Source organism: Scyliorhinus canicula, chromosome 3 (genome assembly GCF_902713615.1).
Source record: "Scyliorhinus canicula chromosome 3, sScyCan1.1, whole genome shotgun sequence".
In the NCBI taxonomy this organism is placed as follows: Eukaryota; Metazoa; Chordata; class Chondrichthyes; order Carcharhiniformes; family Scyliorhinidae; genus Scyliorhinus; species Scyliorhinus canicula.
The window spans coordinates 104,201,713-104,220,601 of NC_052148.1; the positions used below are offsets into that span (position 1 = coordinate 104,201,713).

Sequence of the window (18,889 nt, forward strand, 5' to 3'; positions counted from 1 at the left end):
TGGCGCCAAGCCCCTTTCCCACTGGCCGGCGGGGCGCAAACCACTCCGGGGCGGGCCTAGCCCCTGAAGGTGCGGAGGATTCCGCAGCTTTGGGGCTGCCCGACGTCGGAGTGGTTCATGCCACTCCGTCCCGCCGGAGTTGCCAGCCCCGCTGATTACGGCAGAATCCCACCCTAAATGTTTAATGAAACAAATCTTTATTATCTTTAAAATAAAAATGACAGGATCAAAGTTCTGAATGATTAAATAGTATGAATAAGTAGTGCAATAAAGAAATATGGAAATCAAGAGGGAATTAACACAATGTATGATGCTTCAAAATGTACTCACCAAACACTGCACACTGTACTCCAAAAGCATTAAGAATTGGTATCATATGCCGTCCTTTTGTGGTTGTACTTAAGAGTGAAGGATTTAAACAGTCACCGCTAAAAAGGATCAGGGGATTGAATGTTTTATACTGTTTTAATGCTGTAGAAAACCTGTTAAAAAAATGTTTGTCGAGTTTGTGAAATAAAAAAAATTCAAGCAGAAACAAATATTATTTGGAATTATACTCAAAATTATGCATCTCTGAGAAATAAGCAGAAACATGCTCAGTGGTTGTTTTCAATGTCACATATTTACAATACATTCAAAGTTTAGAACGGTTAAGCAATCATCTATATCACCTGAGCTCGTACATATACAGACAACAAAAATAAATGCCATAAAAATTTGAAATATGTTGACATACAAATACTTTTCCTATATGCTGAATTCAAAATACAACAAAAGAAATAGGAACAGGAACTTCTGGTGACGGCGGGTGGGAGGCAGCCGCAAGTTGGAGGGCTCCCGCTCGGGAATAGAATTTTTGGGGTTTTAATGCCCGGTCCCAGGGCAAAGGATGCTGAAAAGGTTGTAGGAAGACACAGTGAGGAGAAACGTCGAAGTGTTCGAAAAAAACGGCCGTGAAAAATTGGCTAATGAAAGTCCGTCGGTGAATGGAAAAGTCGGCGCAGGAACTGTGAGGAAAGCGGTGGCTAGGGTGCCGGGGGATGCCGCATTGCTCACAGCAGAAGGAACGACCAAGGTGATGTCCGTGGAACTTGAAAAACAGTTCACAAAGCACATGGAAGTGATGAAGAAGGAGATGGGGGCGGTATTGAAAGTGCTGCTAGAGGAGGCAATTGCCCCGGTGAGGGCTGCGGTATCGAGCACAGCAGCGGAGGTGCGGGAGCAGGGTGGGACACTGAAGGAAGTGGAAGAGGTATTATCATAACATAGTGATCAACTCACCTCGATGGGGAAGGAGCTGCGGAGGGTGATAGAGAACAACAAGGGTCTGCGAGTCAAAACGGAAGACCTGGAAAACAGATCCAGGCAGCAGAATCTGAGGATCGTGGGTCTGCCCAAAGGGGTGGAAGGCCCGAGGCCGACGGAGTATTTTGGCGGAGCCATTGGGGGACGGGGGCAATCCCTCTCGAACTGGATCGGGCTCGTAGGTCGCAGAGGCCAATACCAAAGGCGTGTGAGCCACCAAGATTAGTGACTGTTTGTTTCCGTAGATACAGTGTGAAGGAGAAGGTCCTGTGCTGGGCAAAGCAGAAGGGGATGGTGCAGTGGGCTGGAGCTGGTATACGCATATACCAGGACTTTACGCTGGAGTTGGTGAGGAGGCGGGCGGCCTTCGGACGGGTAAAGAAGGCACTGTACAACTGCAAGGTGCAATGCAGCATAGTGTATCCAGCTAAATTGAGGGTGACCTACAAATCCAAGGACTTCTATTTTGGGATGGCGGAAGCGGTGGAGTGGTTTGCGAAGGCAGAAGGACTGTGGCAGAATTGAGAAATGGGACTGAGAGCTGGTCTTGTACTGATGTAGCCTCATGTAATTTTATTTTTTCACTGCGTGTTGGTGTATGTACTAAATGAGTCGACGCTGTATATTAGGACAAGGGAAGAATTGGGACTTTCATTTGCAATGATGGTTCTTTGGGGCTTGGTGTGTATGCTGGGGTTGTGTGTTAAAGCGGATTTCTTTGTTTCCCTGGGACGGGGCAGGAGGGGAAGGAGACCCGGGTGGGGGCCTTCACACTGGCTGGTTTAAAACGGCCAGTGTGTGGGAGTGAGGTGGGGGGAGGGGCTGCGGCCATCGGAGCCTGGTAGAACAGGTTTCGATGAGTCTAGCTGGGGTGAAAAGTTGGGAAGGAACCGATGCTGGGGGGAGGAGTTTACAAGAGGAAATGGAGGGGGAGAATCTGTGTGGGGAGGGGGTCTACAATTCATGGGTGTCATTCACAGTACACATTCGGGGATTGGTTGGCTTTAAATATTAGGGGGGGGGGGAACTATATATGTTAATGATAACCATGGGCGACTCCTGATTCCTTTTTCTTTTTTTTTCTTGGGATGTTTATTTTTATTTGATGCTTATATTATCATGCGGGCCGTTGTTTGGGGGTTGGTGGGAGGATGGGATCGTTGTTGTTAATGAGGGGATTGACATTGTATTCGTTACCGTTTACTGTTTGTTGGTGGGGTGTAAATTTCAAACAAAATGTGAAAAAGGAGAATAAAAATATTTTTAAAAAAGAAATAGGAACAGAAGTGGACTATATGGCCTGTCAGCCCAGCTACACCATTCAATGCGATTATGGCTGATCTTCTGCTTTAACTGCACTTTCCAGCCTGGTTATCCTATTTCTAGATTCCTGAGAGACCAAAAATCTATTTCAGCCTTAAATATATTCAATATTGGAGCACCCACAACTGGCTGGGTAGAAAATTCCAAAGATTCACAATGTTTTGAGTGAAGAAAGTTCTCATCTCAGTCTTAAATAATTGCCCGAAAGGGACAATACTGGAAAATCTCAGCAAGTCTGGCAGCATCTGTAGGGAGAGAAAAGAGCTAACGTTTCGAGTCCGATGACTCTTTGCTTTTATTTAAATAATTGTCCCCTTTTCCTAAGACTGTGCCCCCTTATCCCCAGTCAGTAAACAACCCTTGGTCCACAATGTAATTCATTGTAAACATTTTTGTACTCCTAAATTACATGCATTTTGTTACGCTAATATAAGATTGAAAATTATGTCTTGTAATGCCACATAATGACATTTGGGGCTGGATTCTCCGGTCCCCCAGCCATATGTTTCTCGGCGATGTGCTGTTCACTGGTGGCGGGGTTCTCTACTCCCGTCACGTTTCAATGGGATTTCTGCCGGGAAACTTGCGGGTGGGATCCAATGCTGACAGGAACAGAGAATCCTAATGGTCAGGGAATTCCGGACTTGACATCAAAAACCTTTTCAATGCTTTATTGAAGATATTAACCATCAAATATATTAAACATTTCAATAACCGGTTCACAAGGCCAACAACATTCAAACTGACAAGAATCCATTATTATTGTTGCAGTGTCCAGACAACATTAGAAGGGAGATTATAAAAATTTGGGACTTCTTTGTTCAGTCCATTTGGCACTATGACCCTCTACGCAACCTTCCAGAGCAGTATGGAGCTCACTGCGTATCAAAATGGGCACTTCTCTTGTGCCACAAGATGCAGTAGCCCCGCCCTATTATATAAAGGGCTCTGTTGCTGAGATGTGACATTGGACGGCCAAAGTGGCAGTAGAAGACACTGCACATCTGACCGTAGAATCAAAGTATGATATAGAAAAGGAGAACATTAGACCCATGATACCTTTGTCAGGTTTTTGCTCTCACTCTTTTGCTCTTCTCTATAACTCTACAAATTATATATTTTTTTTTTAAAATAATTTTTATTGAAATTTTCGATACAAACATTTACCCCTACTACATTTTAAATTATAACACAACAAATCCCCCCTGGAAAATCCTCCCCACGCCCTCCCCCACGCCCTCCCCCGCGCGCACCCCCCCCACCCTCCCCCCCCCCCCCCCCCCCCCCGCGCTACCAGTCTAGCAACCAAACCGTTTTTCCCTTTCTGCCGATGGCCTCGGGCAGTCATTGCCCGCGACCCCCCGCTGACGTGCTCCCTTCGTTGCTATCCCCCCCCCCCTCCCTTCCCCCCCCCCCTTTCTCCCCGGGTTGCTGCTGTTTCGGCCTCCAGTTCCTATCTCTGATCCAGAAAGTCAAGGAAGGGCTGCCACCGCCGGAAGAACCCCTGTACCGACCCTCTCAGGGCGAATTTGATTCTTTCCAATTGGATGAAGCTTGCCATGTCGTTTAACCAGGTGTTAACACTTGGTGGCCTTGTGTCCCTCCACTGAATCAAGATCCTTCTCCGAGCCACCAAGGACGCAAAGGCCAATATTCCGGCCTCCCCTGCCTCCTGTACTCCTGGCTCCACCCCAACCCCAAAAATCGCTAGCCCCCACCCTGGTTTGACCCTGGTTCCCACCACTCTCGATACCGTCCCCGCCACCCCCTCCCAGAACTCTTCCAGTGCCGGGCACATCCAGAACATATGTACATGATTCGCAGGGCTTCCCGAACACCTAACACACCTGTCCTCACCCCCGAAGAACCGACTCATCCTAGTCCCCGTTATATGGGCTCTGTGCAGCACCTTAAATTGGATGAGGCCCAACCTTGCGCACGACGACAATGAATTGACCCTCTCTAAGGCATCCGCCCATGTCCCATCTTCTATCTGCTCTCCCAGCTCCGCTTCCCACTTGTCCTTCAGCTCCTCTATCGATACCTCCTCCACCTCCTGCATTATTTTGTAGATGTCCGAGACCTTCCCTTCTCCGACCCAGACCCCTGACAGCACCCTATCACTCACCCCTCTATCGGGAAGCAAGGGAAATCCTTCCACCTGTCGTCTGGCAAATGCCTTCACCTGCAGGTATCTAAACGTGTTCCCCGGGGGGAGCTCAAATTTCTCCTCCAGCTCTCCCAGGCTCGCAAACCTCCCCTCTATGAACATGTCCCTCAGTTGCCTGATGCCCGCCCTGTGCCAGCTCTGGAATCCCCCGCCAGTGTTCCCCGGGACAAATCTGTGGTTCCCTCTCAGTGGCGCCGCCATCAGACCCCCCACTTCCCCCCTGTGTCGCCTCCACTGCCCCCAGATTTTAAGGGTGGCCGCCACTACCGGACTCGTGGTATACCTTGTGGGGGGGAGCGGCCATGGTGCCGTTACTAGCGCCCCCAGGCTTGTATTGCCGCAGGACGCCCTCTCCATACGTTTCCAAGCTGCCCCCTCCCCCTCCATCACCCACTTGCGCACCATCGATGCGTTCGCCGCCCAGTAGTATCCGGAAAGATTGGGTAGCGCTAATCCTCCACTGTCCCTACTCCGTTCCAAGAAAATCCTTCTCACTCTAGGGGTGCCATGTGCCCACACATAGCTCATAATGCTGCTAGTTACCTTCTTGAAGAAGGCCCTGGGGAGAAAGATGGGCAACCACTGGAACAGAAACAAGAACCTCGGGAGGACCGTCATTTTGACTGACTGCACCCTCCCTGCTAGCGACAGCGGTACCATGTCCCACCTCTTGAACTCCTCCTCCATCTGCTCCACCAGCCTTGAAAAGTTCAGCTTGTGGAGGGTCCCCCAGTTCCTTCCCACCTGCACCCGCAAGTACCTGAAGCTCTTTACTGCTCTCTTAAAGGGGAGCCGCCCAATTCCCTCCCCCTGATCTCCTGGGTGTATCACAAAGACCTCACTTTTACCCACATTTAATTTATATCCCGAAAAGTCCCCAAACTCTGCTAGTATTTCCATTACCTCCGGCATTCCCCCTTCCGGGTCCGCCACATATAACAACAAATCATCCGCATAGAGTGATACCCGATGTTCCTCCCCTCCCCTTGTCAGTCCTCTCCACCCCCCTGAACCCCTCAGTGCCATCGCCAACGGTTCGATCGCTAATGCAAATAGTAAGGGGGATAGGGGGCATCCCTGCCTGGTACCTCGATGGAGCCCAAAATACTCTGACCTCCTCCCGTTTGTAACCACACTCGCCATCGGGGCCGAATACAGCAGCTTCACCCACTTGATAAATCCCTCCCCAAACCCAAACCGTTCCAGCGTCTCCCACAGGTATTCCCACTCCACCCTATCGAATGCCTTCTCCGCATCCAGTGCTACCACTATCTCAGCCTCCCCCTCCACTGCTGGCATCATAATCACATTCAACAGTCTCCGGACATTTGTGTTAAGTTGTCGTCCCTTTACGAACCCCGTCTGGTCCTCATGGATTACCCCTGGCACACAATCCTCTATTCTGGTTGCCAGGACCTTTGCCAACAGTTTGGCATCTACATTCAAGAGGGAGATAGGCCTGTAGGACCCGCACTGTACAGGGTCTTTGTCCCGCTTCAGGATCAAGGAGATCAGGGCCTGTGACATTGTCGGGGGCAGAACCCCCCCCTTTCGCGCCTCATTGAAGGCTCGCACCAGCACTGGACCCACCAAGTCCACATACATCTTATAAAATTCCACCGGGAACCCATCCGGCCCCGGCGCCTTCCCCGCCTGCATCTGGCCTATCCCTTTAACTAGCTCCTGCAGCTCTATCGGCGCCCCCAGCCCCTCCACCCGTTCCTCCTGGACCTTTGGGAACCTCAATCTATCGAGGAAGTTCTCCATTCCCCCCCTCCTCCTGGGCGGCTCAGACCGGTACAATTCCCTGTAGAAATCCCTGAAGACCCCGTTCACCTCTTGCCCCTTCTGCACTACCTTCCCTCCCTTCTCTCTCACTCCCCCAATCTCTCTGGCTGCATCTCGCTTGCGCAGCTGGTGTGCTAGCATCCTGCTCGCCTTTTCCCCGTACTCATAGACCGCGCCCTGTGCCCTTCTCCATTGCGTCTCCGCCTTCCTAGTGGTCAGTAGGTCAAACTGGGCCTGTAAACTGCGCCGCTCCCTCAACAGCCCCTCCTCTGGTGTCTCCGCATATCTCCTGTCCACTTCTATAAGTTCCCCCACCAGTCTCTCCCTCTCCTGCCTCTCCTTCCTTTCTCTGTGTGCCCTTATGGAGATCAGCTCTCCTCTGATCACTGCTTTCAGGGCCTCCCAGACTACCCCCACCTTCACCTCGCCCGTGTCGTTCGTGCCCAGATATCTCTCAATGCCCTTCCGGACCCTTCCGCACACCTCATCGTCCGCCAGCAGCCCCACATCCAGGCGCCACAACGGGCGCTGGTCCCGTGCTTCCCCCAGTTCTACCTCTACCCAGTGTGGTGCATGGTCCGAAATCGCAATGGCCGAGTACTCCGTGTCCTGCACTCTCGAAATCAGCCCCCTGCTCAGTACAAAAAAGTCTATTCTGGAGTACACCCTGTGGACGTGGGAGAAAAAAGAATACTCCCTCGCCCTTGGCCTGCCAAATCTCCAAGGGTCTACCCCCCCATCTGCTCCATGAACCCCCTTAGCACCTCTGCCGCTGCCGGCCTCCTATTCATCCTGGACCTCGATCTGTCCAGCCCAGGGTCGAGCACTGTATTGAAGTCCCCCCCCATGATCAGGCCCCCTGCCTCCAGACCCGGAATGAGGCCCAACAGGCGCCTCATAAAACCCGCGTCATCCCAATTCGGGGCATACACATTCACCAGCACCACATTCTCTCCCTGCAGCCTACCCTTCACCATCACGTACCTACCCTCCTTATCTGCTACCACCTGCGCCGCCACGAACGACACCCTCTTTCCCACCAAAATCGCCACCCCCCGGTTCTTTGCGTCCAAGCCTGAGTGGAACACCTGTCCCACCCACCCCCTTCTCAGGCGTACCTGGTCTACTACTCTCAAGTGAGTCTCCTGCAACATTGCCACATCCGCCTGCAGTCCCTTTAGGTGTGAAAAAACCCTTGATCTCTTGACCGGCCCATTCAGCCCCCTCACGTTCCAAGTAATCAACCGGGTCGCGGAGCGACCCGTCCCTTTCCCCTGTCTATTAGCCATGTCCTGTCCCCTGTTCGCCCCGGGTCGACCCTCCCCTTCTGACCCGTTCCCCATGGCGATGGCCCCCCCCCCCCTCTCTCCTCCCGTTCTTCCCTTCCCGTCCTCGGCCTTTCCAGCAGCAACCCGGTATCCCCCCCCAACCCCCCTCCCCCCCCCCCCCCCCCCCGGCTAGGACCCCTCCTAGCCGCGGTGTATCCACCATCGTACTCCCGAGAGTCAGCTGGTTTTCGCTGACCCGGCTGCCCCTGCCACACTCCGACTCCTCCCGATGTGGGGGGGGAGGGGCCTCCCCCCCCCCCTTGCCATCCCTCTCTGACCCCGCTTCAGCGCGGGAAAAGCCGCCATTGCTGGCCACACCCCACTCTTCTCTCCTCCCCCTTCCTCCGTCCCGCGCGCGGGAAACAGGGGAAAGCCCGCGCTTTCGCCCCGGCCACACCCTACCCCGCCATCTTCAATTCCACCCCCGTCCCCATCCAAGCCCATAAAAAAGCCCCCTTAAAACGAGAGGAAGAAAAAAGAGAAAAAGAAAACACGCATAACCAACTTGCACCCCCCCGTCCCGCCTCCCCAACTTAACAATATAACAATATAAATAACAAATCTCAAATAAATACATAAATACATAACTATGCCTGCATAACTAAATAACTACCCAATAATAACGTATTTAACCATCACCCTCCATCGAACAGAACAGTAACCATAACCCTTAAAGAACAGATCAAAAAACAGTAAAAAAGCCCCCCCTACAACAACAATAATTAAGGGAAGTTGGCAACGGGAAGAGACACACAAAAAGGAACAAAGAAACCCCCCATAACACAAGTTTCAAAGAAACCAAACGATCCATCAACTTTAACCAAGTTCCGACCTGGCCTAAGAAAGACATGGGCCACTTGATCAGTCAAGGGTACTCGGGCGGCCTCGACCGCCGGCGTTCCCAAGTTCTAGTTCAGGTCCAGCTTTTCCTCCCGAACAAAAGTCCATGCCTCCTCTGGGGTCTCAAAGTAATGGTGCTGGTCCTTGTAGGTGACCCACAAGCGCGCTGGCTGCAACATTCCGAACTTGATCCTCTTTGCGTGCAGCACCGCCTTCGTCCGGTTAAACCGGGCCCGCCGCTTTGCCACCTCCGCACTCCAGTCCTGATATATCCGCACCGTCGAATTCTCCCATTTGCTGCTTTTCTCCCTCTTGGCCCACCTCAGCACTTTCTCCCGATCACAGAAACGCTGGAATCGCACCAGCACCGCCCTCGGGGGCTCGTTCGCCCTAGGCCGCCTAGCCATGACCCGATATGCTTCTTCCAGCTCCAGGGGCGATGGACCGGCCCCCTCTCCCATCAGGGAGCTCAGCATCTCCGCTACATATTTCGGGAGATCAGGCCCCTCCAGGCCTTCTGCTAGGCCCAGGATCCTCAAGTTCTTCCGCCTCATTCGAGTGTCCAGCTCCTCAAAGCGGCTCTGCCATTTCAGGTGGAGTGCCTCGTGCACCTCCACCTTTCCCACGAGGACCGTGGCCTCCTCCTCCCTTGCAGTCATCTCCTGCTGCAGCTCTCTTATCGACGCCTCTTGGGTCGCCTGGGCCCCCATCAGCCTTGTGGTCGTCGCGTTCATAGACTCTAAGAGTTCCACTTTCAGCTCCGTAAAACACCGGAGGAGAGCGGCCTGCTGCTCCTCCGCCCATTTTCTCCAATCTTCTAGTGCGCCACCGGCCGCCATTTTGGTCCTCTTCCCCCGCTTTTTTCGGGGAGCTGCTGCCGCTTTTTTTGTCGCCCCACTCCGAGTACCGACCATAAAGTTGGTCTCACTCTCCTCAGGGAGCCTTCCCCCACCGGGATTCGTCTTTACAGTACCGTCGGGGCCCTCCAATCGGCCCTTAAACACCTTTGTCGCAGGAGCTGCCAAATGTGCGACTTAGCTGGTCATAGCCGCAACCGGAAGTCCCACAAATTATATTTTTAAGTATTTACACAACTCCCTTTTTAATGTTACTTATGAATCTTTTGTGAGGGCCACGAAGAATCCAGCACGAGTTGCTAATGATTTCTCCGCCTTCCTCATTGGGGAAGCTCATACCCACTAAGGATTGTGGGATTGCCATTTGTCCCCAGCCAGTAGTAAAGGGGCAGGTTATAACATCTCTCCCCCCTCAAAGTCCAAGGAATCCACCAAAGACCCTGGCGAAGGAGGGCGTCTGACTCGTTTTGCCGCAGGCCGGACACCATTTGCACGAGGCGCTGGATCAGGCGGCATGTATCGAGAAGGAAACCGGCGCTTCCGCGATGAACGGCGTAACGGTTGTACATCCACGGGCCGTGGGACGGAAGACTTCCCCCTCGGAGGCGTCCTGTGTCTTCATCTCGGAGTCGGAGTCCACTGCTTCCGTCATCTCGGTGTCTCTTATCTCCACGTGATTCTGCGACGACCTACGCAGGCTTTGAGTGTAGCCCCAGAGGAAGATCGTAAGGATGATCCTCCACTGTGTATGGTCTCTGCGGCTGTGGAAGTGATCTCCGGGGGCAGAGAATCTTTGGAAGAGGCGCCCTTCTGGACCGAACGTGGTCGATATGCTTGCGCTGGAATTGATCCTGGGCTTGTACCTGTTACGAGTTAGGGTCCATTCGGTAAAAGATAACGCCAGGAACCCACTGGGGTAGGGGCCTGTTGAATTGCGCATACCTTCTCTGCAACGCGGTGCAAACCTTTGCGGTCCACCCGATAACCCAGGTAGACCACTTCCTTCGCCTGAAAGGTGCATTTTGTACGACATAAACGGACTCCAGCCTCTGAAGCGTCTAAGGACAGCCTCCAAATATTCCAAATGTTCCTGCTCCGACGTCCCCAAAAACAAAATGTCGTCTAAGTAAACAGCGACACGTGGTAAACCTCTCAAGATGCGCTCCATTACACGTTGAAAGATAGCACAGGCAGAGGATACTCTAAAGGGCAACCGTGTATATTCATACAGGCCTCTGTGTGTTTTAATAGTTAAATATGGTCAGGAGGCAGGGTCCAGCTCCAACTGTAGGCAGGCGTGACTCATATCTAATTTTGTGAACGACAGTCTGCCTGCAAGCGGGGTGTTGGACATCGGTCGAGCCGGGAAGCCATATTCACTTTAAATTTATAGTTGCTGCACAAGCGAACCGTGGCATCTGGCTTCATTACAGGTTCAATTGCCGCTGCCCAGTCAGCGAAACGGACAAGCCTGATAATACCCAAGGACTCCAAACGAGTGAGCTCCGCTTCTACCTTCTCGAGCAAGGCATAAGGCACCGGGCGCACCCGGAAATAACACGGCTTGGCTCCTGGATCAACCTGGATACAGGCTACAGCCCCTTTTATCTTCCCCAAGCCCACTAGAATACATCTGAATACCATCCTAGTACCTCCGTCAACCCTCCAGAACCTGTTTGAAGGATGTACTGCCACTGCAGCCGCAAATGGTGCAAGCAGTCCCGACCTGCGGCCGTGCACCACGATAAGCGGGAAACGCCTTTCTGTAAACAACAGGGGTCATTGTAGTTCCAGCAATGTCCAATGGTTCCCCTGTATAGGTGGCCAATCTGGCTTGTGTATCGTTAATGTAAGGGTCTGTATACCCTGCTTGATGTGGTCGAATGTCCTCTGGGCAATCAACTCCCAGCAGGTGACTATTAACCCATACCGTCACCTTAATGGGGGCCACATGGGGAGCTGTCACACAATGCAGCTGTAGGCAGTCGTCCTCTGTCTCCACATTGAGAGTAGTCGCCGCAGGTTCATCCAAATGGAAGGTACAGCTCCTGGGCTGGCCCCAGTTTCTGTCGAAACGACTGCACCTCTGGCGCCCCCAGGACCGGTGCCACGACGGGATCGGCGCCCACAAGTCCGACACTGACATGGCTCCCCATCCATCGGTTCGGGAGAAGGCTCCCTTCAGGGAGGAATGTCCGAAGGCCACTGGCGTCGATCTGGACACCACCGCGCTCAAGGTACGGCAGGGGTACGGGGAGACGCTTTTGGACGGAAGGGGTTGCGCCCCAAGGCATGCACCTCCATTCCCTGTAGCTCCTGCACTCCCCGTTCTGCGCTCTCCCGGGACGACACTATCTGAATGTCCTGTTGAAAAGTCAATGTCGGCTCGGCTAACAACTTTCTCTGAGTGGCCGCGTTGTTAATATTTCAAACCAAACGGTCATATAACATTTCTGACAAAGTCTCAGCATAGAGTACTCCGCAATCCAGCGTAGCCTGGATAGAAACTCAGCAAGGGATTCTCCAGGGGTCCTCTCAGCGGTATTAAACCGGTAATGCTGGACTATCGTGGATGGGGTTGGGTTAAAATGTTGCCCCACTAAGGTCACAAGTTCATCAAACGTCTTGATGTCCGGCGCAGCTGGATACACAAGGCTGCTAATCACCCCAAACATATGCGGGCCACAGGCAGTGAGCAAAATGACCACCTGGCGCTCGTTTTCAGTGAGGTTATTCGCCTGGAAATAGTAACGTATCCGTTGTGCGTACTGGTTCCAACTTTCCAGCGCAGCATCAAAAACATCCACAAAAAAAACAGGAAAAAACTTCCAACCTGTATCCAACAAAAGTCCAGGGAGGTGGCTTCAGCAGTGTAGACAGCTATCCACTTTGACCCTCATTGCCAGTTTTATGAGAGTCATGAAGAATCCAGCACGAGTTTGTAGAATCAAGAAAAAATAAACTTTATTTACAATTACATATAGGATCAGAGGAGAGCTGGCAAGTTGGATACAGAACTAGCTTGGGCGCAGAAGATAGAGGGTAGCAGTAGAAGGATGCTTTTTTGAATGGAAGGCTGTAACTAGCGTCATTCCACAGCAATTAGTTCTGGGGCTTTTGTTGTTCATGGTGTATATAAATGATTTGGAAGAAAATATGGCTGGTCTGATTAGTGAGTTCGCAGATGACCCAAAAATTGGTGGAGTTGCGGATAGTGAAGAGGATTGTCAGAGGATACAGCAGGATGTAAACTAGTTGGAGTCTTAGGAGAGGAAATGGCACATGGAGTTTAATCTGGATGAGAGTGCGGTAATACACTTTGGAAGGTCCAAAGCACAGGGCTAAAGAGCTGGCTTTTAAAGCAGACCAAGGCCGGCCAGCAGCACAGTTCAATTCCCGTACCAGCCTCCCCGAAAAGGCGCCGGAATGTGGCGACTAAGGGCTTTTCACAGTAACTTCATTTGAAGCCTACTTGTGACAATAAGCAACTTTCATTTCATTTTCATGTAAATAGAACTCTTGCGAGTACTGACAGGCAGAGAGATCTGGGCATGCATGTCTACTTACAACTGAAAGTAGCAACGCAGGTGAATAAGGTGGTCAAGAAGGCAGACGGCATGCTGGCCTTCATTGGTCGGGGCACTGAATATAAAAATTGGCAAGTCATGTTGCAACTGTACAGGACCTTAATTAGGCCTTATTTGGAATATTGTGTACAATTCTGGTTGCCACACTACCTGAAGGATATGGATGCTTTGGAGAGGGACAGAAGCAGTTTACTAGGATGTTGCCTGGTATGGAGTGCATTAGCTATGAGGAGAGGTTAGACGAACTCAGTCTGTTCTCACTGGAATGACGGAGGTTGAGAGGCGACCTGATAGAGGTCTACAAGATTTTGAGTGGCATAGATAGTCAGATGATTTTTCCTCGTGTAGGAGAGTCAAGTACTAGGGGGCATAGGTTGAAAGTACGTGGGGCAAAATTTAGAACAGATGTGCGATGGACGATTTTTACACAGAGGGTGGTAAATATATGGAACGAGCTGCCTGAGGAGGTGGTGGGAGCAGGTATGATAGTGACATTTAAGGAACACCTAGACAAATATATGAATAGGGTGGGAATGGAAGGATACGGACTCTAAGTGCAAACGGTTTTAGTTTAGGCAGGTACCATGGCTGGCGCAGGCTTGGAGGGCCGAAGGGCTGTTTAGCACAGGGCTAAATCGCTGGCTTTGAAAGCAGACCAACCAGGCCAGCAGCACGGTTCGTTTCCTGTAACAGCCTCCCCGAACAGGCGCCAGAATGTGGCGACTAGGGGCTTTTCACAGTAACTTCATTTGAAGCCTACTCATGACAATAAGCGATTTTCATTTCATTTCATTTTCCTGTGTTGTATTGTTCTTTGTTCTTTGATTGGGGAACACAGTAAGAAGTCTTACAACACCAGGTTAAAGTCCAACAGGTTTGTTTCAAACACGAGCTTTCGGAGCGCAGCTCGGGTAAGAGAGTCACCTCAGGAAGGAGCTGCACTCCGAAAGCTCGTGTTTGAAACAAACCTGTTGGACTTTAACTTGGTGTTGTAAGACTTCTTACTGTGCTCACCCCAGTCCAACGCCGGCATCTCCACATTTTGATTGGGGAAGTTAAGATGAAGGAACCCTTCGGGAACAGTGACCACCATACAATAGACTGCAGGGCAGGGTAAATTCTAAGAGGAAGAATCAGATGTAACGGCATTACAATGAAATAAGGGTAACTACAAATACATAAGGGAGGAGTTGGCCAGAGTTGATTGGAAAGGGAGCCTAGCAGGGAAGATAGTCGGACAGCAAGGGCAAGAGTTTTGTTTTGGGGGTTACTCGGGAGGCACAGCAGAAATTCATGCCATGGAGCAGGAAACATGCTGAGGGGAGGACAAGGTATCCATGGCTGACGAGGGAAGCATAAAAGCAAAAGAAAAAGCATACAAAGTGGCGAGTATTAGTGGGAAGCCAGAGGATTGGGAAGCCTTTAAAAGTGAGCCGAGGACAATTAAAAAAGCAATCGGGGGAGAAGATAAAATATTACTGTAAGCTAGCTAGTAACATAAAAGATAGGAAGAGTTTTTTTTCAATATAATAATAATCTTTATTGTCACAAGTGAAAAGCCCCTAGTCCCCACATTCCGGTACCTTTTCGGGTATACAGAGGAAGAATTCAGCACGTCTTTCGGGACTTGTGGGAGGAAACCGGAGCACCCGGAGGAAACCCACGCAGGCACAGGGAGAACGTGCAGACTTCGCATGGACAGTGATCCGAGCCGGGAATCGACCCTGGGACCCTGGCGCTGTGAAGCAATAGTGATAACCACTGTGCTACCGTGCCACTCACAAGATATTAGAGGTCATTGCTTAGGAAAATGCTGTCAGTGAATCATTGGTGAGTTCTTGACAAATTGTTGAAGTGCATCTTGTAGATAGTACACATTACAGTCTGTTGCACTGGTGGTGGAGGGGATGAATGTTTAAGTTGTTGTTAGAGCTTCACTCTTCCAGCCAATTATTCAGGAGGCATTCCATTGTACTCTGACTTGTCTTCTAATTGCTGGAAAGGCTTTGGGGAATCAAGTAGGTCATTGGGGTAGTGGCGTTTTGCAGCAGTTATGTGGGACTGTAGGCTTTGATATCTTAAGGACTGGAAATATGGCGGTACTCCTGACAGGAAACCTGGGAATGGCTAATATTGGAGTATGAAAGTTCGGGTGCTGGGTACTGGATAATTCCTGGGGGCGTAGCTCCTGTGTAGACTACCAAGACTATGCAGCAGTGAGTAAGGAGAACATCCCATTGTCATATAACACTAGAAACCATAGTCTGAGATAGAAGTAATAATGAGTACACTATCAGGATTTGCAACGTAATGGAATGACAAAACCTGTGGTTAATTCCGATGCATTGTATCATTGGGAAGCATTAGTGGTAGGAGAGGCAGATGTCTGGAAGCATTGGGAGTGATAGCACAAAATCTGAAACTAGAGTAAAAGAGGATCCCTGATATGGTGGGCATGACCTTGGTATATACTAAGCCCAAGAGGATGTTCCATATTCCAGGAGCAACAAGTTGGTCCTGTTGCCTGCAGTGCAGGTATGGCACTGTGACATCTGGAAATAGGGTCCTAGAGATGGACACCGCAGGAAACTGGAGCCCAAGAACACTGGGAAAGGGAATTACTGAAACTGAAAGTAGAGAATATGGAGGCAGTGGAAAGTTATGTCCAACCTGGAAGCACTGATTTTTTTTTTAAACTGGAAAATTGGGGGAAATGGAAGATAAATGCTGGGTAATCGGATGGGGTGTCATGATCTTGGAAACTATGGAAAAGGGATTAAGACCATAAGAAATAGGAACAGGAGTGGGCTGGTCGGCCCCTGGAGCCTGCTCCGCCATTCAATAGCCTCATGGTTGATCCAACATTCCTCACATCCAATTTATTGCCCTTTCCCCGTAACCCATGATTCCCTTACTGATCAAGAATCTATCTATGTCAACCTTAAATATATGCTGGGGGAGCTCTCTGTCGCAAGGAGTTCCAAAGATTCACAATCCTCTGAGAGAAGAAATTCCTCTTCATCACAGTAGTAAATTGGCACCCCTTCATTCTGAGATTTTGCCCTCTGGTCCTAGACTCAGCATTTATCCGTCTAGCTCCTTAAGAATCTTAAATGATTCAATGAGATCACTTCTCATTCTTCTAAATTCCAATGAGTCCCAACCTGTTTAACCTTTGCTTATAAGACAATCCCTCCATACTGGGATCATCCTAGTGAACCTTCTCTGAACTGCCTCCAATAAAATAATATCTTTCCTTAAATAAGGGGGCCAAAACTGCTCTCAGTACTCCAGATGTGGTGTCACCAGTACCTTGCACAGTTGCAGCAAGACTTCCCTACTCTTATACTCCAACGCCTTTGAAAAAAGGGCCAAATTTCCATTCGCCTTCCTGATTACCTGTTTCACACATGTGCTAGCTTTCTAGTTTTGTGCACAAGTACCCCAAGTCCCTTTGTGCTTGCAGTTTTAGAACCACAGAATTTCTCCACTGCAGAAGGAGGTCATTTGGCTCATCGAGTTTGAACCGACCGCGTGAAAGAACACCCTATCTAGGCCCATACCCCTGCTCTATCCCCTTGACCCCACCTAACCTGCATGGCATTGGATACTTAGGGGAAATGTAGCACGGCCAATCCACCTATCCTGCACATCCTTGGACTGTGGGAGGAAACCCATGCAGAATGTGCAAACTCCACACAGATATCTGCAGTTTTTCTCCATGTAAACAATAGTTCTTTTGTTCTCCCTTTCAAAATGGACATCTTCACATTTTCCACTACACTCCATTTGCCAACTTTTAAAAAATAAATTTAGAGTACCCAATTACTTTTTCCAATTAAGGGACAATTTAGCATGGCCAATCCACCTACCCTGCACATCTTTAGGTTGTGGGGGTGAGACACGCACAGACACGGGGAGAATGTGCAAACTCCACACAGGCAGTTACCCGGAGCAGGGATTGAACCCGGGTCCTCGGCGGCGTGAGGCAATAGTGCTAACCACTGCACCACCTTGCCTTCCTCATTTGCCAACTTTTTGCCCACTTACTTAACCTATTTCTTTGCAAACTGTTTGTGTCCCTCTCGCACCTGGCCTTGCCTTTCCACCTTTGTTTGTACCGTCTGCAAATTCGGCTTAGTACATTTGTATGTGTTTTCTTCTTCCAAGTCATTAATATATATTAACTGCAAACGGTTGCAGTCCCAACACTGATCATTGTGGTAACTGACTGGTTACAGGTCGCCAACCTGAAAAATTACACATATCCCCACTCGCTGTTTCCTGCCCATTAGACAATTCTTTATCCATGCCAATATACTACCTCCAACACCATGGGTTCTTATTTTATGACTTAACCTTTTGTGAGATACACTTTGTGGAAGTCCAAATGGAACACATCTCCTGGCTCCCATCTGTCCACTCTGGTTGAGATTTCCTTGAAAAACTCTAATAAATTAGTCAGATTTCCCTTTCATGAAGCCATGCTGACTGTGGAACCACTAAGGATTTTGCTGGAATCTGGAATAGGAAGATTCATGATTTTCTCCCTACTCTTTCCCAATAGTCCTGATCATATTTCATATGTCCAGCTCTCTTTTGAAAGTTAATTCTTCAGACAATGCATTCTAAAACATCACAATTAGTTAAACAGATGCTTCTCCGCTGCCCCAAGTTCTTTTGCCAATGATTTTAAATTTATGTCCTCTTTGCCAGTGAAATAGCTGCTGCAAAAACCCAAATTGGTACCTACCCCGCTGTCACCAACCTGGTCTAATAAAATAATATTGAAGGATCAAGATTATGTTTAATGGCAATAAAAGCAAAATATGCAAATTACGGAAATCAGAAATGAAAACAGAAAAAGCTGAAGAAACTCAGCTGATCTGGCAGCATCTGTAGGGAGAGAAACACAGTTAATTTTTCGTTTCCAAAATGACTTGCGTCTCCGCATTTTTTGCCAGACCCGTTGTAGTTTTTCCAGCATTTTCTGTTTTTATATTTAATGGTGTTGTCCTAACTTTCTATATATCGGATATACATTTTACGTTTATGGAAGAATGAAAAATACCATCGTGTCCTTTTTTTCCACTCCATTCCCAACCATACAAAATTCACACAGGGATGGATGTTCATGGATTATTAAATGACATTGTTTCAGTGTACCATGTAACTGTGTAAAAAGTATGATTGTGACCTGGACGCGCCTCCCACGGGTTCCTCTGAACGCGACTGGATCTCATAGACATCATTGAAGTGGAGGAGTGTGAGCAGCGGAGTCGCTTCTTCACAGGACGCCTCAAACCCGCTAACAGTCGACACCGCCATCTTAGATTCAAACAACCGCCGGCCGGCCCGTGGAAGCCATCCGCGTGCCGGGCAGCAGCTTCATTGTGACGCGTGCCCGTCGCGCGAGAGTAACCTTGAAGCCATTCGCGTGCGCCGCCGCAGCGCGTGCGTGAGACACGTTTCACGTGACGTCGTTCAGCAGCTGACATGGTAGAAATGGCGTCGTTGATGAGTGAAATTGGAAATTGACATGAAAACGTACCTCGTTGTAAGAAGAAACAGGTTTAATGCCAATAGGTACACTGTAGGCCATGAAGTGAAAAACAGTGCAAAGTATCTTGCTTCATATATGCAAAACAATATTGTCCATTAAGATAAGCACTGTGTTACCATATCATTCTT

At 49.7% G+C, this 18,889-nt stretch overlaps 2 protein-coding genes across 6 annotated transcripts in view; one reads left to right on the forward strand and one right to left on the reverse strand.

The window, feature by feature from the left end:
• Positions 1-18,597, reverse strand: part of LOC119962848 (mannosylglucosyl-3-phosphoglycerate phosphatase-like) — a 99,174-nt gene extending 80,577 nt beyond the window's left edge. The window contains exons 1-2 of one of the 5 annotated variants that reach the window (XM_038791014.1): positions 18,396-18,597; positions 331-428 (exon numbers count right to left, since the gene is read on the reverse strand). In XM_038791014.1, coding sequence (XP_038646942.1) covers positions 331-428; positions 18,396-18,526 — 229 coding nt within the window. In that variant the 5' untranslated portion in view covers positions 18,527-18,597. Of the gene's footprint in view, positions 1-330; positions 483-18,269; positions 18,307-18,364 lie in introns of those variants that run through there. The other 4 variants (XM_038791012.1, XM_038791013.1, XM_038791015.1 and 1 more) reach the window with 4 other exon arrangements.
• Positions 18,598-18,719: 122 nt separating this feature from the next.
• rgs7bpa (regulator of G protein signaling 7 binding protein a) overlaps positions 18,720-18,889 on the forward strand; it is a 176,468-nt gene continuing 176,298 nt past the window's right edge. Inside the window, exon 1 of the mRNA XM_038791026.1 lies at positions 18,720-18,784. Coding sequence (XP_038646954.1) covers positions 18,738-18,784 — 47 coding nt within the window. The 5' untranslated portion in view covers positions 18,720-18,737. The remainder of the gene's footprint in view (positions 18,785-18,889) is intronic.